The following is a 26,158-nucleotide window of genomic DNA, read 5'->3' as shown; positions in this document are numbered from 1 at the left end:
CTCAAAAATGGCCGCTCCGAAAGGCAACCGGCTTATCAGTCACATGGCCCTGTCTACCTCGGCCAGCCCAGGTCGCCTTAACAGGACTTGGGACAGGGACGGAGTCAGGGCAGTCTTAGGGGATGGGGTTTAACAGCCTGAAAACCCATCTGCAGAAAAGCAGCAGCCGCCTGGGAAAACTCAGCCCGGGTAGAATTGATCGCGTGGCAACAGCAGCACATGTCTTAATTCGAACTCGCAGCCTTTAAGAGTCAAATGCTGAGTCTTGTGGTCCCCAAACGTTTTTGAACTTCAGAAACACTTAAAACAAGTTATTTAATACAGAAGTGTCCACGGTCTCACTATAAACCTGTGAATCAGAACCTAAAAAGGTGAGGCCCATACATTGGTATTTTTAGCAAGTTCCCGGGTGATCCAGATACACGTGTAAAGTTTTAAAACCTCTGGGCCAAACTAGCCCACTCAGACTATCCTGCTTGACACACTAATTGTGAGACTTCCTCACTTTTCTGAAAAGTACGAAGCGCTCTGAAGTAAGCATCTAATGCCATAGGGGAAAAAATTGGAAGAACCCTAACTCTTGGAGCTAGCCTTACAATTTAGTGGGGGTTAAAGGATTTAAGAAACTGATTCTGAACCACTAATAAAAGGTAAAAGGCTTTCCTTGTGCAGCGGTTAAGAATCCGCCTGCCGAGTTTTGACAGGGCGAGAGAGAGTCATGGACATATACACACTAACAAACGTAGTAAGGTAGATAGCTAGGGGGAAGCAGCCGCAAGGCACAGGGATATTAGCTCGGGGCTTTGGGACAGCCTGGAGGGGTGGTGGGGGGGAGAGTGGGAGGGAGGGAGATGCAAGAGGGAAGACACATGGGAGCACATGTATATGTATAGCTGATTCACTTTGTTATAAATCAGAAACTAACACACCATTGTAAAGCAATTATACCCCAATAAAGATGTTAAAAAAAAAAAAAGAATCCGCCTGCCAATGCAGGGGACACAGTTCGATGTGTCAAGACCCAACACAGCCAAACATAAATAAATAAATAAAAAGACAGGTAAATCAATTCCAGCTGCAGGAAGGGTAGAATGGAGGATAATCAGTAAACGCTTTATGACCTAAATAGCTTTTTTTATTCCCTCTTTATTCTCTGTGCAAATATTTATATAAACAGACCACAACCTCCAGTGGCATTCATTTACTAACCATCTGGATGGTGATCAAGTCCATAAGTGTGAAATCACTTACGTTAGAAACACAATCCAAGGCTTCCCTGGTGGCCCAGTGGTTAAGAATTCACCTGCCACTGCAGGACACATGGGTTCAAGCCCCCATGGGGGAAGATCTAACATGCTGCAGAGCAGCTAAACCCGTGAGCCACAACTACTGGGCCTGTGTTCTAGAGCCCGCGAGCCGCAGCTACTGGGCCTGCGTGCCACAACTACTGAAGCCCGCGCACCTAGAGCCATGCTCTGCAACAAAAGAAGCTACCACAATGGGAAGCCCCGTGCACCACAACAGAGTAGCCCCGCTCGCGGCAACCAGAGAAAGCCCGCACAGCAACGAAGACCCAACGAGCCAAAAATAAATAAATAATAAAGTAAATAAATAAAAAAAAAAAAAAAACACGATCCAACATGTGATACTGAATTCTGCATACTGTGACTGAAGGAACTGAATTTTTATTTAATTTTAATTAGCTTAAATTTTAAAACCAAAAGGTAAAATATTTTTCCATTAAACACAATTTTGTTTTCATTGCACTACATTTCACCTTTTAACTGCGAAAAATTTAGCATCCAAACTGAGACACTGTAAATATAAAATGCATACTGAATTTTTCAAGACTTAGTACAAAAAAAATACAGAATATCTCAGTAATAAATTTTGTATTGATTACATGTTGAAATAATACTTAGCTACACTGGGTTAAATAAAATATATTAAGATTAATTTAAACTGTTTCTTTTTACTTTTTTAATGTGGCTACTAGAAATTTTTTAATTTTATGTCTTGCATTATATTTCTACCTGACAGTGCTGTTCTACTAAGTTAGCCTTGCTTTTTTCTTACCTATCATTGCCCCATGACAGAATAATTATGCTCACTAAATGAAATTAGTAAAGACCAATTTATACAAATCCCTCATTCCTTACTAACCATCTGAAACATCAAGTATTCCAAAGGATTTCAAGTTTCCTTTGAAAATGCTTTTTTTTTTTTTTTAGCATTTTTCTCTTTAGTTTGGAAAATCCTATCTAGAATGAAGCCATGTCCTATAAATTTGATGTGTTCAGTCCATGAGTAAAGGCTATTAAAAACAGAGCTATACTTGGCTGATTGGGACTTTGACCAAATGTCCACAAGCAGAAGTAGTCAATTGTTCCTCTGGATTAAACAAGATCTGAATCAAAGCAGCAGCAGAATAGCAATTTGAAGCAGGGGAGACACTGACTAATTCAACAGTTTGCCTCCTCCTCTCATGGAAAATGTTAATAGATAACCCACATGAACTAAAGTAACACCAGAAATAATCCTTAGAACAAATTTCAAAACCTCCATGTAACTTTTAATATGGGATGGAGTATGGTGCTTTTCAAACTTTAATATACATACACATCACTTGAGTGATCTTGTTAAAATAAAGGTTTGATTCAGCAAGTCTCTATGGTCAAGATTTTGCATTCCTTTATGTTCCCAGATTTTGCCAATTGCTTCTGGTCCATGGGCCATGCTAAGTAGCAAGGTTGTAAAGGGAAGTAGCAAGATTGTAAAGGTAGCAGGACAGAAGTGACTTGGAACCCCTGCTTGACTTCCTGCATGACCTTGGGCTGGTTCTTAACCTATGTGTCCCTCGGTTTACACATTACATGCTTTTCAGGGCAATGGGAAGATTAAAACTTAATTCTAGTAAAGTCTAATAGAGTCCTCAGCACATGACATGATTATTACATCGTTGTTACCACATTTCTTAAAATTACATCTCTGGGAAGCATGATATGAAAGCTAACATGCACTCGGCCTTGTGAAAAATAAATGAACTTTCACACATGCCTAACATACTTTGTTGACTCCTATTTTTGATTTTTAACAAAAAACTAATCGTGGTACCAAAACAGCTAGATTTGAAACTTTGCTTTTTAACAAATACAGTATATTCTATGTCATTAAGGGACTATAAAAGCCTGCAATACTCAAATATTCAATCAAATTAAAGCCATATCACTTTCAAAGATTTTTTAAAAGCTACTTATTTTTGAGAAGTGACACTTTGCATCTAACAATCAAAACTTTGGTTTTTTTACTCATAATCAGTCAACACAACTTTCAAAAAGTGTATTACTTAAAATGTACTTAGGTAACAGTTCATTTCAGCAGGTACAGATACAAAAATGCTATTTCAGTAAACAGGGCTCATGTGTGATTGTTCTTTCAGAGTCAATCAGGTAGAGATAAAAGACATGTTTTTCCAAATAAAGGCAGCAGCTTTTTTAATTCACAGCACGTTCCTTTCCTCAGCCTTTCATGCTTTTTTTCTCCTCCACCCAATTTTTCTCAAACACACACACACACACACACACACACACACACACACAAAGTTAGCTACCGAGTAACCACTAAAAGACTCTTTCAATCAATTTTTTAAGCAATTTATTTCAATCCTATTCTTCACTTTAGGGAAAAGCAGTCAATTTGAATTATTAACCTTCATTAACTTTCTTCTAATTCAAATAGTTGAATCAAGATCAGTGGGTCAGAATAGTTTGCTCTTGGAAAGATAGATAAGTAAATATTCTATCTACTTTATCTAATCATGTGGTTAGTCTGCCACTAAAAGCACCTAGATAGCTAACGCCAAATAGTTAAATAAATATGTTTATGGATAGCACAACAAACATGTAGACTAACCTTTTCAACAAATGCTTCCAAACCCAAAATAATAGCAAAGTTCTCTTCAAACACAACCAGTTTGTTAAGCGTGCAATAACACAAGTATTTTCATATATTAGTACATTTCTAGAAAGCTTTGTGGCAATGTGTCACCAATTCCACTTTATAGGCAACTATAATAGATAAAATAGAACATGAACAAAGATGTGTATACCTAGTTATTCCTTTCACATTAATAGCAAAAATGTATTATACCCCTAAATAAGGAAAAATAGAATAATGGTTAAATAAATTACAGAAGAATGTTATGAAGCTACTATAAAATGTTTTCATAGACTTTTTAAGGACAGAGGAAAATGTTCATGATATAATCTTAAGTGAAAAAAGCAAAACAATCCAACAAAAAGAATGTAGAGTATAATCTTGACTATGTTAAAAAATATATGTATGCCGTATACACACAGAAAAAAGACTGGAAAGAAACATACCAAAATGTTATTACTGGATTCTCTGGAAAGTAGAATTATGTGTCATTTTGACTTTATATTGATCTGCTTTATAAATTTTCTACTACATGTTGGTTTTATTAGCATAAAATTTTTGTATTATTAAATTTTAATGGTCTTTCTGAAATGATTTAAAAATACAAAACTTATTCCTGCTTTTTTTAAAACCTGTGTCTTTTTAGATCACAACCATCAAAACTACCCTTATTTTTAGAGGAATTAGGCTTACTTTACAAATGTCTCATCTTTTCATGTGTAAAGATTCTTTAATACAGGAATAACAAAAATAAAATGTCTATGATTTTCTTGTTTAATTTTAAATCTTAACTTGACAAAAATTAAAAGCATAAGTACCACTTTTAGAGCTTTGCACAGCCTTTAAGAAGCCAGCTGTCACAAGATTGAATGTGGAATATCTTCCCTGCATGTTACTTAAAAATACATCTCCTCATTTCATATGAATGAAAATACTGGGACTTTCCTGGTGGCACAGTGGTTAAGACTCCCAATGCAGGGGGCCAGGGTTCAAGCCCTGGTCAGGAAATTAGATGTCACATGCATGCCACAGCTAAGAGTTCACATGCTGCAACTGGGGAGTCCACCTGCCACAACTAAGATCCGGTGCAATGAAATAAATAAATATTTAAAAAAAGAAAAGAAAATACTGATAAAATAAGATTTTAAAGCAATCTATACCATACTCCAAAAAGAGAAATTTCTTAAGACTTGTCTCCCTAAAATAATTAGTGCCACAGAGTAAAGTTCAGGAGCCAGAGAATAAAGAGATGGGAATTCTAATCCTAGGCCTACCAAAAAATGTGTGTCCTTTGACCATCAGTTTCCTTATCTGAAACGCCAGGTAGTTTGTTCCAGGTGACATCTCAGGTCCATTTCAGTTCTTAATGGACAGTGGAAGAAAAAAACTGTCCACTTGTGACAATACAAATTGGGTTGCTTTTTTAAGAATTGATCAGTTTTAATGAAAATAAAACACTCGCAATTTTACTTAGTTTTCATTATGGACAAAGTTATTCAAAGAAACATTGCTAAATGTATTACCCAAAAAAATATTAAAAGAGGTTCACTATTTTTATTTCCTTTTAATTATTATCGATAGATTCTTATGTCACATTTCACTTTAACGTGACATATTCAAACAATATAATCTTTAAATGGAACCTGACAATTTATTTCCCAGGAGAATTTGAAGAATATAATAACATTTGATTGACTGAACTTTACTTACTAAGAATTCTTAGCAAAACTCCCTCCCAAGAACACCTACACAGTGCTTCTATATTTTCAGTGAACCACAAATCTTTAAAAGTCAAAGAAAATTTCCAATCTAAAAGTATAGGACAGGGACTTCCCTGGTGGTGCAGTGGTTAAGAATCCACCTGCCAATGCAGGGGAAATGGGTTCGAGCCCTGGTCGGGGAAGATCCCACATGCTGCGGAGCAACTAAGCCTATGTGCCACAACTACTGAGCCTGTGCTCTAGAGCCCGCGAGCCACAACTACTGAGCCCGCGTGCCACAACAACTGAAGGCCGCGTGCCTAGAGCCCGTGTTCCACAACAAGAGAAGCCACTGCAGTGAGAAGCCCATGCACCGCAACGAAGAATAGCCCCCACTCGCGGCAACTAGAGGAAGCTGGCATGCAGCAACGAAGACCCAACGCAACCAAATAAATAAATAAATAAATAAATGATTCTTTAAAAAATAAAATAAAAAAATAGAAGTATGGGACAACAGTGCTTCACAATTATTTATGCTGCCAAGAATATATTTTGAAACTATATAATTGAATATATCACTATCATTTCACAAAAGGGCATTTTAACATAAAAATGTAAAAAGGACATCACAGAATAAACAGCGCTACCCGAAGTATTGCTGGTAACCTTATGAAATATATTTTCTATATAAAAGATTTTTCTTGTTTTTATTTTACCATAAATCCGGTACTCACAAACAAGCTTTTAGGAATCAATCACTTGGGAATTCCCTAGCAGTCCAGTGGTTAGGACTCCACGCTTTGACTGCTGAGGGCACGGATTCAGTCCCTGGTCGGGCAACTAAGATCCCACAAGCCGCCGTGCAGCCAAAAGAAAAAAAAAAAAAAGGAATCAATCACTCATTAACTCAACAAATATTTATTGAGATCTTCTCTACTACTCAATACACTGGAGATTCAGCAATGACCAAGAACATGTACTGCCCTTATAGAACTGATATTCTAGTGAGGAGCTATATATAAATAATCAAATAAACAAGAACATTAAATGATCATTAAGTGCTATGCAGAGAATTAAGCCCAGCGGATAACACAGAGAAAGGCTCCTTTAGAGTGGGTAGTCAGGGAAGATCTCCAGTAGAAAACTGAATGACAAGGAAGAGCAAGGTGGGGGAAGGGTTTCCAGACAGACAGACAGCACTAAAATAACTGGAAGCCCAGTGTGAAAAAAAGGGGAGGGACAAAAGGTTGTGGTTAGAGAAAGAAGCAGAACGTCTTAGCTTTGATGAGCCTAAGAAGTTTAGACTTTGTTATAAGCAAGACAGGAAGCCACTGTAATTAAGTTTTAAACAGAGGAATGACGTGATCTGATTTTGTTTTAAAAGATCAACCTGGTTATAGTGTAGAGAATGCATCAAAGGAGCATGAAAGCAGAGAGACTAAATTAAAAGCCTATTACAGTAATAAAGATGACAAATAATTGTGGTTTGAACAATGAAGATAGTGGTGGACATAGAAAGAAGTAAATGGACATTTTGGAGGTATTGGTTTGGCCAAAAGGTTCTTTTGGTTTTTTCCATAAGATGGCTCTAGTAGCCCTTAGTTGTCTTTAACTTCATTCGAAACAATTTTGTTAGATTGTATTGTGACAGCTGTCATATCAGAGTACATTTAAAAAAAAAAAAACTTATCAAAATTGGTGAATTTTTGTGTAGCCATTTTAATATTGAAGTTGGAAGAAAGAAAGCAACATTTTCAGCATATTATGCTTTTTTATTTCAAGAAAGGTAAAAACACAACTGAAAGATTTGTGCAGTGTATGGAGAAGGTACTGTGACTGATCGAATGTGTCAAAAGTGGTTTGCGAAGTTTCGTGCTGGAGATTTCTCATGGACGATGCTCCACGGTTGGGTAGACCAGTTGAAGTTGATAGCGATCAAATCAAGACGTTAATTGAGAACCATCGGCATTATACCACACAGGAGATAGCTGACATACTCAAAATATCCAAATCAAGTGTTGAAAATCATTTGCACCAGCTTGGTTGTTAATCGCTTTGATGTTTGGGTTCTACATAAGTTAAGCAAAAAAAACCTTCTTGACCATATTTCCACATGCGATTCTCTACCTAAACATAACAAAAACATTCCGTTTTTAAAACAAATTGGGACAGGTGATGAAAAGTGGATACTGTACAATAATGTGGAATGGAAGAGATCACAGGGCAAGCGAAATGAAGCACCACCAACCACACCAAAGGCCAGTCTTCATCAATAGAAGGCGATGTGTATATGGTGGGATTGGAAGGGAGTCCTCTATTATATGCTCCTTCTGGAAAACCAAGCGATTAATTTCAACAAGTACCACCCACAATTAGACCAACTGAAAGCAGCACTCAATGAAAATAGTCCACAGAAAACACATAATCTTCCATCAGGATAACACAAGACCACATGTTTCTTTGATGACCAGGCAAAAACCGTAACAGCTTAGCTGGGAAGTTCTGATTCATCTGCCGTATTCACCAGACATTGCACCTTCAGATTTCCATCTATTTCGGTCTTTACAAAATTCTTAATGGAAAAAATTTCAATTCCCTGGAAGACTGTAAAAGGTACCTGGAACAGTTTTTTGCTCAAAAAGATAAAAAGTTTTGGGAAGATGGCATTATGAAGTTGCATGAAATATGGCAGAAGGTAGTGGAACAAAATGGGGAATACATTGTTCAATAAAGTTCTTGGTGAAAATGGAAAGTGTGTCTTTTTTTACTTAAAAACCGAAGGAACTTTTTGGCCAACCCAATAGAATGACAGGAATATGGGGGACTAAGGAAAATAAAGGAGTCAAGAGTAACTCCTAGATTTTAGACTAAATTGGGTAAATTTGGACTAAATTGAGTAAATGGCGCTGCTGTTACTGAGATAAAAGGGAAAGACAAGAAAGAAGTTCAAAGGACAAGTTCCAGGGGAGGTCGGGGATAGAGATAAAGACTTGGGAAACAGATTTTTCTTTCTAGTCTTCCTTACTCTGTAGTGCCTACTGTTTTCTATTAATAGACTAAAAATAGTTGTCCAGAATTGTATATGCAGTTTCATTTGAACAACACCCTAAGAGGGCAACCATTCTACCTTAGCAGTCACCTGCCAGCAGCCACTAAATATGTATATAAGTAAAATAACATGTAAAACTTAATGAGTGTTTAATATGTGCCAGACACCATGCTATATATGTTTCAAGTACTACCTTATTTGAATTTACAAAAACCTTATCAGAAGATTTTTTATTATCACCATTTTACATTTGAAGAAATTGAAGCTCAAAGAGGTCAAATAATTTGCTGAAAGTCACACGTTACAGAACAGAAATCCAAACTCTGGTAGCCTGACTCCAGAACTGGGGCTAATTACCATTGTACAGTGTTACCAAAGTAAACCCAAGACAGATTGACATAAGTCTGAGACTTTTATAAACACCCAAATTTCAGAACACCACACTATGACTTCAACCCATAAGATGTAGTAGTCCAGTAACAGCTTTCTTACTAGCCGGAGCATCATATGAAATACTTTCAGAAATTGCTTCCTTTATTTCCATATGTGCTTATTCATAGATTAAATCTGAGCAGCCAATGAATCTGCCATTTTTGTCTTTAATTTAGCCAAGACTCCTAATTGCCACCAAGAATCATTTCTTAGACCTCTTCATTTTTAAAAATTTCAACCACAATTTCATTTCTGTCAAAGTCACAAGACTGATTGTTGTCAAAGAAAAACATCTTTTTTACTCTGCAAGAATTTAGGGGCACACAATTAATAGCAAGTGGTTAAATTTACTATAAAACTAAGTAAATCTCCCACCCCAGCCATTCACTTTGTGCAAATCAAATTTAGGCTTTAGTAAAATTACAAATTATTTCTTATCAAGATCTTTCAAGACTCATAAATTGAAACCACAAATGTCCACAAAAGTTTCCACTGTAAAAAAAAAAAAATTTTTTTTAACTTATATTAGTCCTTGGGTATATCCTCTAACCCCTAGTGCCTATCATGTTCTACTATATAAGAGTAAAAATAAATGTGGTCTCAAATTAAACATGCAGTTTTATCCAAAAAGAGTCCTAAGAAATAGAAATTTCTAATGGATTGCTTTAGAAATGATGGAACTGGTTTATAAAGTTTTCTTTTATTCAATGTTTTTTTGGGTTTTTTTTCTAACAGAGTATCCTAATAATAGGAACCAGCAATTTCATAGTCTCCACTGATGAGGACTGACCTAGATTTGAAGGCCCTATCTTCCACCTACTGCATGGGCAGAGGGCCACCTTCTCTCACAGTCTGTGGGACAGGACACAGACTGGCACTGGCTCTCATCTGCCTAAAGACTGACCTGAAATTGGATTTCAGGGTGCAGAGAGAAATAGTGAAATATTTAGAGTGAAACCCCTCCTTGTGGAAATAGGGTAGACTGCTTTTCTGCAATAACTAGATATTTAAAATTGAAAGACTTGGAAGTTTATACAGTGGTGATGGTGGTGGAGGTGGTAGTGATAGTAGTCTCAGTGTTACTGGGAGACCTGGGATGGAGAGAAGTGCAAAGAGCCCACCAAAACTGTTGTATTGGGAAAAATGTAATCTTTGAAGTGTCTTTCCTTATGCAGCACAACAGTCAAGTAGAATTAAAATTATAGATATAAATATAGTATATATACCATAGCACTCCTTGGAGTGCTTTCAATGGAGATTACTTGACCCAGTGGTTACTTAATGTGATCATGTAATCTCAAGTTAAAGGGGAAGGATCATTAGCTTTTGGGGTGGGTCATCGTGCAGATTTCCTAATGATTCATTACATATATGAGAGAATCAGGTACAGGAAACGTTAAGAACAATTTTTTTCTATTGCCTCAATAGTTATATAAGTTCATCAAGAAATGCAATGTGGGGCTTCCCTGGTGGCGCAGTGGTTGAGAGTCCGCCTGCCGATGCAGGGGACACAGGTTCGTGCCCCAGTCCGAGAAGATCCCACATGCAGCGGAGCGGCTAGGCCCGTGAGCCATGGCCGCTGAGCCTGCGCATCCGGAGCCTGTGCTCCGCAACGGGGAGAAGCCACAACAGTGAGAGGCTGCGTACCACAAAAAAAAAAAAAAAAAAAGAAATGCAATGCGATGGGACTACCAATATCAGGGTTTGATATATGTTCACATACACAATGTACATAGGTATGTATGTATATATAATATTATTCCAAAAATTGATATTTTGGTGTAACTAAGCATCTATAACTTATAAACCATTTATCCTCATATGCCTGTTTATAAGTTTAAAATACACATAAGTTCTCCCATTCCCATTTCATTTGGGGGTGGGTTTAAATAGTTATTTTTAAATACTGGCATCTAAACCCACAGAATTTCATTCTAAAGCTCTTATCATTTTTCACATTCTCCTCCTTAATTACTTTGAAGGAAATCTTGACCACCATCATGTCTTCCTCGGTGGGAAAAAAAATAGCCTGGGGTGGAGGAGCATTTAAGATGAATGTGGTTTATCTGAAAAACAGGACATTTGTCTGCAGACAGAGGCAAAGAAAAATGACTCTGCAGCATAACTGGTCAAACAACCAGCCCAACCCATTCCCCAAAAGCCAGGGGTTACACCCAAACACTGCTTCAACATCTGGGATTCTAAATAGCCAAGGGTATGAGAAGATAAATCCTTTTGCTTATATCTTAAGAAAGTGCTATTAATATTCCAAATATGGGCAGATATTCTGACAGGGACATTTCCACAAATCCCTACAGCTCTGTCACAGGGAATAGTCCTCTTCTGGAAACCACTCTGTCACCTAAAGATACAGTACACCACAAAACCTGCATTTTACAAGAATTAATGCTTTCTTTTGAGGTATGATTGACATGTAACATTATATTAGCTTCAGATGTAAGACGTAATGATTCAGTATTTGTATATATTGCAAAATGATCATCACAGTAAGTCTAGTTAACATCCATAACCATAAATAGTTACAAAGATTTTTCCTTGTGATAACAACTTGTAGGTTTTTAACAAAAACGTTTAATGGTTTTGTTTTCTTTACTGAGGGGTGGAATGGGGGTTGGTGGGAGCAGATTTCTCACTCTTTCAGATTTCAACAAAAACATAACAGCTTCAGGCTTCCCTGGTGGCGCAGTGGTTAAGAATCCGCCTGCCAATGCAGGGGACACGGGTTCGAGCCCTGGTCTGGGAAGATCCTACATGCTGCGGAGCAACTAAGCCCGTGCGCCACAACTACTGAAGCCCACGCGCCATGCTCCGCAATAAGAGAAGCCACTGCAATGAGAAGCCCGCGCACCGCAACGAGGGCCCAACGCAGCCAAAAAAAATAAATAAATAACAGCTTCAGACTGCCTGTATGTGAAGGGAAGAAGTAATTAAATCCAAATGTAATCTTCAGGCATTGTAAGAAGGCAATTCTTACTCAATGTCAAATAGAGTTTTTAGGTAGTGTTAGGTAGCAAACTTATCTTAAGACTGCACAGAAATTTTTAGACCTTAAATTATTTCTACAAAACCTAAAACTCACAGTTCCATGGAAAAATATTACACATATTTAAATTAAACTCTGCACTTTGAAATCAAAAATTGACACATTTTCCAATGTTAGGGGTACCTGTGGCGGGGTGCAGGAGAGTAGACTATTGAAATTAATCATCTTTCAAAGGGCAATAACAGAATTAAAAGGTTGGATAAATTCAGTCACAGTTTTCAAAATTATTTTACAATAATTTTGGCAGATTAAAAGTGGCCAAGTTTCTTGGAGACAAGAGTCTATGTCCCCTCTCCTTAAATCTGGGCTGAACTATGACTCCTTTGACCAGATTCCAGGCTAGCCTTAAAGGACTGCCAGCTCCTGCCTTGGTCTCTTGGAGCTCTGAGCTGCCATCTAAGAGGTCCAACTACCAGGTTGAGGAAACCACATGGAGAGGCCCTCAAGCCACACAGAGAAAGAGAGGAACCCAGCTAAGCCAAGATTGCCAGCCACCACTACCAAAACACCAGGCAATTGAGTAAAGACAACTTGTACCCTCCACACCAGACCTGTTATCAGCTAAATACCTCCAAGTGATCCTAGTCAATAGCACATGGAGCAGAAGAATCAACCAGCTACTCCTGACCCACAAAACCATGAACTCTAGTAAAATGGCTGTTCTTTTAAGCCACTAAATTTTAGGACAGAAAACCAAACTCATTGTGAAAAATATATTTTGCATTGCAACTAATACTCCATAAATATACATAATGGAAACGTTTCACAAAGCAATACTTACCCTTACCATATTCAATGCATTGACCTTTCCTATTTTCCTTTTATAAAATACCACTTTTTCTATACCCAAATTGATTCATGATCTAGTTTGAAAAGCATTTTAATCTGTACGACTCACTTCGCAGGTGCATACACAAATCTAGACAGAAACGTTAATAGGACCCAGGTGTTTTGATTCCTAATACAAAGCTCTTTTTCCTTGCCCCACACTAACAGCCCACAGGTTCATAATAAGAAGCTTCTCACAAACTCACATACACACCTCAGAGCTGAGTGAAAAGTTGAAAAGCAGAGATGTCTGATGTTGGAAGTTATGTAGAAATCAGAAATAGCTAAGAGGAATGAGCCTTTTCCTTTTTTATCACTTCCCTTTACTTCCCCCCTTCTTTTCACAGATCTGTATTTTCCTACCCCTACTTCCTTTTTCCTCTGGTTATCAAGCATTATAAAACTGAGGTTTTTAAATATTAGTTGAACTTAATGAAATGTTATAGTCATATTTTTAAAAGTAGGCTAACTGAACATATTATCATTTCTTTAAAACTGTTGCTTTTTTTTTTGGTATGAGGTCCAAGACTAATTGTGGCTGTAGGTCATTTTTAATGAAACAGAATTCTCATCACTGCCATCTCAGATCTGGTAGAACATTTTCATAACATTTGAATTAATATTAAAAGATTAACAGCTTTTTAGCAGATTACTAGTAATTGTTTCGTATATAACACAGGAGTATTTTTTGAAGCAAAGGGCTTGCTTTTGTTTTTGATCACACAAATCACTGTTGACTCCTGTTCTATTGTTTATACAATACCTGAATATTTGAGCTAATCACTAAAAAAATCAGATTCAGGTTTGAATCCTATCTCTGCCACTTATTGTATAATCTGAGCATATTAAACTCTGTGAACAGTAATGGTTATCCCATATAATTATAATAATTAATAATGCTAAGTCATAAGATTCAAATTATTAATATCAGGGAAAATTGCAAAATCTCTAAAGTAAATAAAAACTTACCAGAAATTGTTTAACTGGAACATTTTAACTCTTAAACATAAGCAAAATTGGTTTGCCCAAGGCTTTTAACAGAAAACACAACCTGCTCAAAACTGAAGCTCAATGAGTTAATCCATTACAAAGCATACAATTAAGTATATTCCACTAGGGAATATTTATTCTTGGTGGGGGGGGAGGGGGTACCTACATGTGTGAATAAGAGAACTTGAAAGACAAAAATCTAAACAAGGTTACTAAACACTAAACACATCACCACAGAATTTCTTTAAATAGTGTGCTTATCTAGCACATACAGAATTCACTTTGACACGTTCTCAATCTGTGTCTTCATAGTGTAATACAAACAGCAAGAAACATGAATCAGATGTCCTGAGTGTAGAGTGAGAGCTTAGTACTTAGGGATGCTTAACTTTTCTGGGTCTATTTCCTCAGATGAAGGCAGTTACCTGGTGGCCTTGTGAGGACCTGTAAGAAAAGGTAAAAGTGCTTGACATATTCTTTAATATGTTGTTTGTTTTTAACATTTATTGATTTATTTGGCTGTGCCAGGTCTTAGTTGTAGCATGTGGGATCTAGTTCCCTGACCAAGGATCGAACCCGGGCCCCCTGCATTCGGAGCATGGAGTCCTAACCACTGGACCACCAGGGAAGTCCTAAATATGTTATTTTTATCTTTAAAAAAAAAAATTAAACTTCATTTCTTGTTCTAGAAAGTAAGACAATGACAAGTTATGACTTCGGATCAAATTTCACCTCAGATACTTACTAGCCTTTACCTGACTGACATTTAACCTCATTGAGCTTCAATTCTCTCAACACAACCATGTAAATATCAGACTTTGATTTTAAGTACCTCCTCAGGCACCAACAATCTCAAGAGTCTAAAACATGTTCAAAGAGTTTTCAAAAATCACATGAAATTGTAAATTACCATTTCAAAGCCACATCTGGCTAATATTGAGATTTGCTGTTGTTTTCACATTGGAAACTTCAGCTACAGAAGATCCTACCCTACCTCAGGATTTGCACACCTAGCCATCTCCTCCCATTCCTGCTCCCACCAGCATTCCCAAGCAGTCTTTGGAAATACCAAAGTAGCTTCTAAAAGGGAAAGGCTAGGAAAGCCTGCTTTAACCTGTTTTATGAGTATAAAGAAGAAATACCTTGACCAACAAGAAATCATTTACATTTAAAGAGCTCTGAATCTGACTTGATAGCTACAGGATACTAACAAGTTTTCTAAGGAATGTGGTTTATTCAAGCTTCACATAGAAATGAGATCGAAGGTCTCGTGTGTGTGCGTGTGTGTGTGTGTGTGTGTGTGTTTTCCATTAGTGAAAAAATGTACTCCTTTCCCTTATTTGTGCTGAATCTAGGGGAGGAATGCTACACAAATAGGGGAAGAGGGGTACTAACGAAGGGATTCCTGTCTAATGCAGGAGGCTGGGCAAAGATAAATTAACATTGCTCCCATTTCTAAGGATTTGTGAGTGTAAGTCTAGAAATTTATATATTTCTCTACAGAGCATCTTTACAATATTCAAACTGAGGGATGAATATACCCAAAGAAGTCAAACCTACCATGTAGAGAAGAAGCTAACTCCCACACCTTCAAAAAAAAAAAACTTTTCAAGCTATTTTTTACTAAATACTACTTTTTAATACTAAACATTTAGTACTACTTAATTTAATAATATAACTATGTTTTAATTTCAAATCTAAACAATCCAGCTCTGTACCTTTGGATAAGCAAGTGCTATGTAAAACAAACAAGACAAAGTAGAATTGTCAGTATACTTGAATGTGATCAACATGCTATCCCATGCTAAAATGTAATATAATCAGTTCATCTTGAGTATGTGAAAACAGAGACATAACCAAGGGTGTAAATCTGCATCACTTCTACAGCTTAACAGCTCTAATCTTCACCAAAACTAAGAACTAAAAATGATAGCTAAGGTCTCAGCTCTGCATAGGAAAAACAATTTCTAAAAAACTCTATTTTAGGAGGAACCCAAGACTTCCTCAGTCATGCCTTTAAAACAAGAAAATGTTCAAATCTCTAATGTGGTTAACTTCAAAGACAACACATTTGAACTGTTTTTTTTTTAAAGATAATTTTCTTGTTTTTCAATTTGTTTACTCAAAAACTTAACATGGCTTTCCAGACTTCAGCTCAAGGGCTCAAAGAGTAAAACTATTTTGCTACATCAAGCTTAAAGGAATTTGAGAACCCTAAGACATCTGAATTTGATTCTTTTGCTATATTTTGTTTTCCAGTGACCCCTCTTGGATGAGTCAACAGACAAATTTCTTAAAAAGACCATTTTGCAGTATTACCTATTGGTTACATAGTACACTGTTACACAGTATGCTATGAAATTAAGAACAATGTTGCTAACCTTCAGTGCTTTTGGAGTTCTAATTAAAATGCAAATAAGCTCACTAATTAAGGACCTGCTAACCCATAGGGAAAAGACTGATCATTCTGATAAGTCACTGCGTTCTTCTTTGCAAATTCATTTTCAGAAAATTTACTTCTCCACCAAATAAGCAATTCTACTACATTTTTTTAAAGAAAGAAAACACTGACCACACGGCCTTAATAAAATGTTACTATTTATATAGGAGTAATATATTTATTCTGAGGGAATTTTCCCCATGGACAAATGCACGAAATGATTATTATAGTCAAGGCTCACTATAGTCACCAGAAAGAACAGAAATGTAATCTAGGAGTGCATCTCTTGGCCTCTGTCCTCTAGTATTGGATTTATTTCACACACAAGCTCATTCCATGTAACAATAAAAAAGAAAGGTCCAAGAACCATGAAATGTTTTCAGGTAAGAGATCTATCAACTCTTATGAATAGATAAGAATTTACAGCCAATACATGAATCCATTTTGTGCCACTGAGTACTACAAACATAACCTTAAAACATCTTTAAAGAGTTTAAGAATTAATTCACTGAATAAAAATTTAGAGCCTATGTTGCAATGAAGTAATTAGTTATAAGGCATTAAGAGTGATTCAACTAGTTTCCCTACTTCAAGTAGCACTAGACGAGATAAAACATGCATACACTGTGCACTGCAATAATGCAAAGTATAAAGTACAACCAACCAGTGAAGGAGCTGTTTCCAGGCTCAGTGATTAGGAAAGTTTTGTAGGGAAGATAAACTTTGGCTGGACCTTGAGGAATGAGGTTTTCATAAATATATTCTATATATGCTATAATGAACTTTTCTCTTGCTGAGAGAATGATACCACCTCACCTCCTACACCCTACAAGGTGCTGGTGGAGCTGTTGATTAGAGCGTCCTCCTCAACATCCATGCACTCCCCCACATATATAAACACCATTGGTGTGCACGCAAGCACACACACTGCACACAGGAAAATGGCTGAGAGTATATCCAAGGCTGGCCAAAATCCCCACCTCTGATACACTAATTGATTCAATGGTGGGTATGTAACCCAGGCAGGACTAATCAGAGTATTCTCAAAACTGATACATAGATGTGGAAAGTCTCTGCCTTTGGGCTCATGAGATTTTTGGCTTAGGGATGAAAAATGCCATCTTTCTTGTTACATTAAGATGGGCTGTGTGAGAAATGAATTCAATAACAGACGACAATAGAGGCAAGAGATGCACTCCTAGAATGAGTCATATCTGGCTAGACTTCCTGCTCTTTTAGTCAACTGAGTCTCTTAGAAACTTAATGGTTCTACTAGGGATACACCAAAGTCCAGCCTCAGCCTCTAGAAGGCAAAAAGCCAAGTAACCACTTCAATATCATTTCTGATAACCCCTAATTTTGTGAGTGATCAGTAATCACATAAGCTACCTTCATACCTATAATCCTGTATTTGCAGCTAACATAGCAAAATAGCGGGGCTTATTAGTAACTAAATGTGGTTTGCTGACAAAATTGTGAGATCCTGTTAATACAGTAACCAAACTGTGTCTTGCGAAGGTAAGAGTTTCTTACATAATTGCTGTACATATTTTCTTATTCTATTCTACAGAAGATGCTGAAATCAGCATGTATGCAATGAAAGCCAAAATGCAAATGGAAACTCAGATGTTCTTATGTTGAAAGCGAATTATTGTTTCCTAGATGAATACATTTTAAAATAAATCATATGAGGGCACAAGTACAAACAAAAACATAAGAAATAAAACATGTAAGTGAGGGCAACAACTTTAAATCTGCTTTGGAAAATATTCAAAAAGTATCGTCTTCAAGCAGTATGTGAAATTTCAGTTCATGAGACCACTTCAGTGAAATGATCCTTCCAAATCTTGAAGTCCAAAAATTGAAGAGAAGTCTTTACCTTAGTCAGTTACTATTTGAAAGAAAGAAAAGCCTAATAACTCAGTTACATAACCAGCACCAGTATTATGGTAGAACTAGCCAAACAAGACCTTTGAAATAAGCATCTATTTAGTATCATCAACATGTAGAATGGGGACTGCAGGAAAATTTTAGCAAGTGATTCTGATGAGAAATTGTTGTTCCTGCACAATAGCAAGCTTTTAAAAACTGAATATTTAAATTTTTAGAAAGGCCCTCAATCCTATTATTGAATCCTTGGGGCAAGATATGTTCTGAGGCCAGAATTTTATGGGATTTAGAAATTTGTCAATTTTAGGAAGGTAATGCACTGTATGTGCTATATATTTTATAAACTGCCCAGGAAGGTTTCACTCAGCATGCCATTAACAAACACATATTTCTACAGCAAAACATACACATTTGTGTCAGACAAATAAATACTACAGGGAGCCTCAAACCCGTTCAAGTTCTGCTGCCAAATTAATTCATCTCAAACTTTTTTTTAATTTCCAGTTTTCAGAGCTTTTGGGATTTCAGAAATACAGATGAAAAGATTACAACCTATAATAAAATCATAATACTTGTTTTACAAAGTTTCAGATTTACTTAGTATCCCAGAGGTCCATTCTGTAATGATGATATTTAGACACTTGGCCAAAATATGTATTTAATGCACATCAAGTTCCTCCAGCTTCAAATCAAGAGTCCTAATATATATGTTCAATGTAGAAAAGTTGGAAAATACAAAAAAAAAAGAATAAAGAAAATAAAATAACCCACAATCCGAATGTAAATTGGTGCAGCCACTATGGAGAACAGTATGGAGGTTCCTCCAAAAACTAAAAATAGAGTTACCATATGATCCAGCAATTCCACTCCTGGGCATATACCCAGAGAAAACTATAATTTGAAAAGATACATGCACACCCATGATCATAGCAGCACCATTTACAACAGCCAAGCCATGGAAACAACCTAAATGTTCATTTAGAGATGAACAGATAAAGATGTGAGATACACACACACACACACACACACACACACACACACACACACACAATGGATTACTCAGCCATAAAAAAAGAATGAAATAATGCCATTTTCAGGTACATGGATGGACCCAGAGATTATCATACTAAGTGAAGTAAGTCAGAAAGAGAAAGACAAATACTGTGTGATATCACTTATATGCACCTGGAATATCCTCTCAACCTGAGGACTTTGATCTTTCTTAAATTCTGGAAAATTCTCAGCCATCATCTCTTCTAACAAGGCCTCTCCACCATTCACACTCTTTCCTCTTTTTGGAACTCCCAGTTAGATGTTAGTTGGTGCCTCTCAATATATGTATGTGTTTATATATATATATAATATTCTCTTGAGTTTTCTTGATTTCTCCGTGCTACATCTGGGTGAATTACTCAGTACTATCTTCCAACTCACTAATTTTTGCTTTAAATACGTTTGGACCAGAGTTTAACCAACTTTTTAAAAATTTAATTTTTCACCATTTTTTCTTTTATATAGCCATTTACTTCACATTTACCTACTGTTTATTTATAACATGCTTTTTTTATAACTATTACTTCTTTTATCTTTTTAAACATATTTAAAATACTTAAAAGTCATTTTGAAATTGCTCTATTAGATTTTAAGTGAGTTTATCTCCTAGTGGTTTTGTTATTTTCTAAGTAATAGTCTTCCTCACCTGTGTGCAGGCTCAGACTTTCCATTCCTTTTTCCAATGGTTTTGAGGTAAGCCACCCCTCTTCCAGAGCCCATGACCTACAAGCTCGGTGCTCTTGTACCAGGTAATAGTGGAGAAATTACAGTTCCCAACTCTAAGCCATGTGGCAGCTCAGCCACTTCTGTGTCACCACTTCAGAGCCACAGCTTTTTAAAGCAACAGCCAGGAGCAGAGGCTTTCAGCCTTCTTTTCATCCAGCCCCAGCCCAGCTCCAAGTTTCATCCAGGGTACCTGACTCCAGTTCCCCTGCACAAAGTTATTTCCACTTGCTCCTGAACCCAGGATCTAAATGCATGTTTGCTTTCCATTTCAGTCCCTGGAGATGGTTATCTTGTTCTTGAGTACACCTATATCTTTTCTTTTTCTTTTTAAATTTGTAATTGCAGTGTTTGGAGCAGGGTAGGGAGCTGAAAGCAGGATAAAGAGTACCGTAATAACAACAGCTAACTTTTACTGAAGACATACTATATGCCAATTTTATATTTACTTTTTCATGAAATCCTCTCAACAATCTTTTGAGGTAGGTATTTTTATTATACCCATTTCAAAGATGAGAAAACAGAGGCATGGGGCCAGTAAACAATCTTTCCAAGATTACCAGCTAATAAGGACCAAGAGTCAACCAAAGGTCTTAACCACTGCTCTATTGGCTTCCATCCTGACCAGAACACTCTTCAGAATTTTGATTCTCTTATTTTTTTTCCCCACTTAACTCTGATCATTTTGCATACAGGCAGGATTTTAATCGATGGAAGGGAAGTAGAGCCATATTCCTGGTGGAAAGTAGCATATTGGCTTAATGTTTATTTAGTGTTATTCAGTCTAGGCCTATACCTAAAACCAGAAACATAGTTTCAATGCCTGTCTTTTTACCAAAAGCCCTTCTCACTTTCCCTGGGCTCCAGGCATTTCATGTTTACCTCTAGATACCCAGGACAATCCATGCAGGCTTTCCTCTGACTCTGCCTTTTCACCACCCTCTCTCTGCCCTAGTATATAATGTCTAGGAAAGGACCTTATTAAGGGATTCATACAAAGCACCTCAGGAGACTTCTGTTTTTCATTTTCCTTCATAACCAAAGTTTTAATCTTAAAGGATTAAATTTATAAATATAAGTGAACAACATGCAATATCACCCGAAAAGAGCCAAACTCAATTTTAGGCTTCATTGTTAAAAACATAAGGTCTAGAAAAGTAAAGATTATCAGTTCCACTCTATGCTGCGCTGATAATTTATCCAACAAACACTAACTGAATAGTTCCTAAGGACCAAGCACTGAGCAATACACTATGGATGCACAATTGATCATCCTTTCTCTTTTCTAGTATGCATACATTTTTCTCATTTAATCCTCACAACAGGCCACTCCAGGAACAGTATGCTCAGTTTATAAAAATCATCTTCTGGAGAATTTCCTGAAATAGAAAAAAAAAAAAAGGTGTTTTAAAGAGATTAGACGTTGAGAACGGACTGGAGGACACAGGGAAAGGGGAGGCTGGGACGTACAGAGTAGCACTGACATATATACACTACCAAATGTAAAATGGATGGCTGGTGGGAAGCTGCTGCATAGCACAGGGAGATCAGCTAGGTGCTCTGTGACCACCTAGAGGGGTGGGATAGGGAGGGTGGGAGGGAGGCTCAAGAGGGAGGGGATATGGGGATATGTGTGTACATATAGCTGGTTCACTTTGTTGTATGGCAGAAACTAACACAACAATTTTACTCCAATAAATATGTATTTTTTAAAAAAATAAATAAAGACCAAAAAAAAAAATGAAGAGGTTACTAAAATTGTTGCTTGGTCATCTAAAATACTTACAGACTTTTATTCCTAGGTTTAATACACAATTTTAAAACACAGGGTCCTAGTGAGAGGTAAAAGACAGAAGGAAAGACTAAAAGGAGTCCCTGGAAGTGAAATGGTTAAGAAGCAATAATTTTTGTAAAAAAAAAAAGAAGCAATAATTTGAGAAAAGCTCAACATTTGCTGATTGGAGAAGTGCAGTTTGTTTCCTTTTTCATAGAGATTAAAATTATATATAATTTATATATATATAAATTATATAAAATTAGAAGTCATGATCCGGAACAATGTGTAATTGCTAAAACATCAGAGAGAGTTACAATGTGGTCTCTTCAGATTCAACCCTTCCTAACATTGACTTCAGAGCTTATGAATATTTGCTATGATGAATAAGTAGAGCTACTCCTGAAGAAGATTAGGCAGAACTTGAACCTGTAGGTGGAGAGACTGGTTAAGAAGCCAACACCAAGTCTAAGCAAAATAAAGTCTCAACTTGAGTTGTGGCAGCAGGGATGGAAAACAAAAGGAATTATCAGACATAACTGAAGAAGAAAAGACCAACTTTGATAACCATACGCAGATGGAAAATGAATCAAGTATCTAGGTTCCAAACTTTGGAGTAAGAGAAGTTAGTGGTGCCGTTAACAGATGTAGGGACCATGGAAGAAGGTGCAGATTTAGGACAGCAGATGGATTTAGTTCGATATATATGACTTTGAAGTCTCAGCAAGACACTCAGAAGGAGATATTCAGCAGACAGTTAAAATTAGGGTCTGAGAGCTGAAGGTAGAGGTAGAAAGATGACACAAGTGAAAGTGTTCAGTACAAAGCCTGGACCCTCCTACACCTTCTGCTTCAGTCAGACCAAACAAATGTAGTTCCCCAACAGAGGCAGCTCTCTGCCATTTCTACCTCCAAACAAACTTTTCTATAAGCCAGACACCCTACTTCACATCTGGTTAGCATCATCTTTCAGTATGTCATCCTTCGGTATGCTCAGTTATCATTTTCCCAAACCCTACTCATTTTCCACCAAGAGGATGGTACCTGGGTCTTAGCTCTCTCGCTCCATGTACCTAATTTTTAGCACCATGCCTAAAATAGCAGGCATTTGAAAGACTGACTAAAAGAATAGGCTTGGCATGTGCTCAACAAGCCTTGGAAGGAACTCTATCCTCTTAGAGGTGACCACTGAAGAAATTAACTTGGATGATATTTCCAAAGGAGAGAAAAGAAAGTTAAGTGGTCCTAAATACACATAATCATCATGGAACATTTTCATCTAGGGAGCAGTTCCCAAAAATGCTTCTTGACTTCTTTCAGGCCTAAATACATCATCTGTAACACAAGGATCATTATTCCTACTTCACATGTTGATGGGAAGATTAAATGAGATAGCATAAATAAAGCACCTAGTATAATGTATGGCACTCAATTAATGTTCCTCAACCCAATGTGAAAATATGACAGAGCTAGCTTATTTCTTTGCAACTTCAGTAACTGCTATACCCTAAAAGGCCTAGAAAAATAATGGATATTTGAGAAAGGGAAGCTAGACTTGTGAGATGCTCTCTATGAAGCAGTTTTTTCCAGCCTCACACTATTTTCACTTTTGTGTGGATAATTCTTTGGTTTAGGGGGATTCCTGTGCATTGTAGGATGTTTAGCAGCATCCTTGAATTCCACCCACTTGGTGCCATTTGCCCTCCCCGCCAAATATGTCTCCAGACATTGCCAAATGTCCCTTAGGGGGCAATACTTCCCCTGCTTGAGAACTACTACCCTAAAACTAACTGAAATTCTCACAAAGCCCTAAATCCTTTTCTTGACATCTACAAATATATATCATAAATTTATTTGTTCCCTAGGAACTGATTCTACACATTAAATCATGCTTAGACTTTATAAGCCGTTCTCTGAAAAGTTAACCAAAACTGCTAGCTAGCCCCTTAACTGTCAAGCAAGTCATCACAGATAATGCATGCAGTCTAACCACTCAGTGTATTACCACACTGAGACCCTTAAAGCCAAACTAATATAATGAACGTAGGAATAGCCAATCCCAAAAGGTCTTCACACAAAATGAAGAGATTTATCCCAGTACTCAGGTGTCTAATCCTGACTTCATGTCTACAGGTGGTACTAACTACATATTTTATGAGTTTTAATTGCCTAAGGACTTTTACAAGTTTTACGTAGACACTAATAACATGTAAAATAACATTACACCTGTTTAAGAATTATTATGTATCATATACCCATATATTGCAACAACATAAAAAGTTATGTACACTAACCACAAAACAAAACAAAAAACAGACAGGAAAGTAGAGAAACAAAAGCTGAGTGAACAGTTCACTAGGGCTTTTGGACAAACTGTGTGAGGTTAATAAAGCTGACCTTGATCAAGTTACTTAACCTCTCTATACCTGTTTCCTCCTTGCTAAAATGTATATAATTATAGTGTCTACCTTGTAGGGTTGTTGTGGGATTGAATGAGTTAAAAAAGGTAAAATGCTGAAACAATACACATTAAACATTATTATTTATCGTTATTTTTAAGGCTGCATAGGCGAAGAGAAGCGTATCTTGGGGTGGTTGTATAAAAGTAGGCACAGTAAAGTCAAACAACAATGAACATGCACCCAGATGCTCTATGTTCAAACTTCAGTTCCTTAACTAACTGTTTCATTTGGGCTTCCATTTTCTCATCTGTAAAATAGGAAAGCACTTTGAAAACAGATTACCATATGACAAAATCTAAGGGTTGTATGTTTAGTAGGATAGCAGGGGAAAGTTGCAGCTGTCTTCCAATTTGGTAGAGGAAACTTTGTGAAGAAGGTACTTTTTAAGGAAATACTCTAATAATGGGCCAACCAGGGAAAGCACATGCCTTGAACCCAGGTAGGTGTGATTCAAAAGCCTTTGCTTTAGTCTACAGTTTGAAAGCTTAAAACGAAAAAGGAACATCCTGAGTCGTTTAAAAAAAAAGTTTATTTTCTTCATATAAGGTAGGCACACTAACCCTTTGACCCTTTGAAAGTAATAGGAATACATTAAAGGCACTGGCAGGGATTTGGTCACCATCCATTCAAAACAGCGTTAACACACCACCAAACCGCTAAGTGATCTTTTCTTTTCAATTATGAAAGATTCGTTCTTTCAGAGGTAAGGGTAATGCTAGAAAAAATGAGATTTGCCTTGTATGATCAGGAGTATCCCAACAGTTTTAAATCAGTCTGATGTCTATTTTTAGATACAAAAATCTTTGCCTTCCAAGGAACATTTCAAAATCATCAAGGAATACGCATACTGCACCTTATACTTATTAGGGAGTAATATTTTAACCAATAACTTTTTGTAAGTAAAAGTTGCAACATCAAATCATATGTGAAACAAAAGTTAGGTGCAGAACTATCTCCACTGCTGCCAAAAGTGCAAAGAAAAAAAGAAAAATCAAGCTTTCCTAACCGTTCAGGGAAATGCCACCTCCGCAAAGCCTCGGAGGGGGAGTCTTGGTCCCCGGTAGAGGGTCTCCAAAGATAACACCATTCGGTTCGATGTACGTACGAAAAGGAAGGTCAAGGCGCCCTTCCGCGACCTTTACGAAAACTCCCAAGAATTCTGTCTTTGCCCCAGGGTAGAGCTGTCGCTGGGCATTCTCCTCGACATCCCGCCGGGAAGAGGAGGTCGCCGCAAGAGACTCGGCTCAGGTCGGGTCCGGTCCTCACTGGTCGCACCACCTCAGCTCGGGCGGGCTCCCACGTGGCGCCCACAGCCTGCCCAAAGACGGCTCTGCACCCCCGGCCGGCGTTCTGATTGGCCAAGGGCGGCGGAGCGTCTCCGGAGCCGGCGGTGACTCGGCCAAACTGGGCGGGCGCCGGTCAAAGGGTCGCAGCCAGGAGGGCAGCTACCCGAGCAACCGGTCCCGTGTGTTGGCCCCATGCCGGCGATGCGGATACCACCCGGCGCCTCGGTCGCGCAACCCCATGTGGTCCCGGGTTAGCAGCAGGCACAGTCACCCTCTACCCTGTGTCAGGTAGCGCTCACCTCAACGCTCGGGGCGCCTCCACCTTCAGCTTTTTGGGCTTCGGCTCCTCCTCAGCCGCTGCCATTTTCGCGCTCCCACCTCACTTAAGCTCCAGAGCTCGCCCCACCCCTTCGGCTCTCGAAGGCCCCGCCCCCTCTCGCATCACCTCCTCCTTATCTCGAAACCCCGCCCCTCTCGGCTCCTCTCAGTTCGTGCCTCTCCCAGGCACAGCTATTTGGCTCTACCTCTCGG

The 26,158-nt window shown here is 37.6% G+C and overlaps 1 protein-coding gene across 4 annotated transcripts in view; it reads right to left on the bottom strand.

Moving 5' to 3' along the window:
* ADK (adenosine kinase) overlaps nt 1–26,055 on the bottom strand; it is a 502,519-nt gene extending 476,464 nt beyond the window's left edge. Inside the window, exon 1 of one of the 4 annotated variants that reach the window (XM_032608840.1) lies at nt 25,927–26,055. In XM_032608840.1, the coding sequence (XP_032464731.1) occupies nt 25,927–25,991 (65 nt within the window). In that variant the 5' untranslated portion in view covers nt 25,992–26,055. Of the gene's footprint in view, nt 1–25,347; nt 25,854–25,926 lie in introns of those variants that run through there. The other 3 variants (XM_032608839.1, XM_032608837.1, XM_032608842.1) reach the window with 3 other exon arrangements.
* Between the last annotated feature and the right edge of the window lie 103 nt (nt 26,056–26,158).

This window comes from Phocoena sinus, chromosome 16 (assembly GCF_008692025.1).
Source record: "Phocoena sinus isolate mPhoSin1 chromosome 16, mPhoSin1.pri, whole genome shotgun sequence".
NCBI lineage: Eukaryota > Metazoa > Chordata > Mammalia > Artiodactyla > Phocoenidae > Phocoena > Phocoena sinus.
The sequence above is the reverse complement of the archived record's forward strand: the minus strand, read 5'-3'. Positions and strand labels throughout refer to the sequence as shown.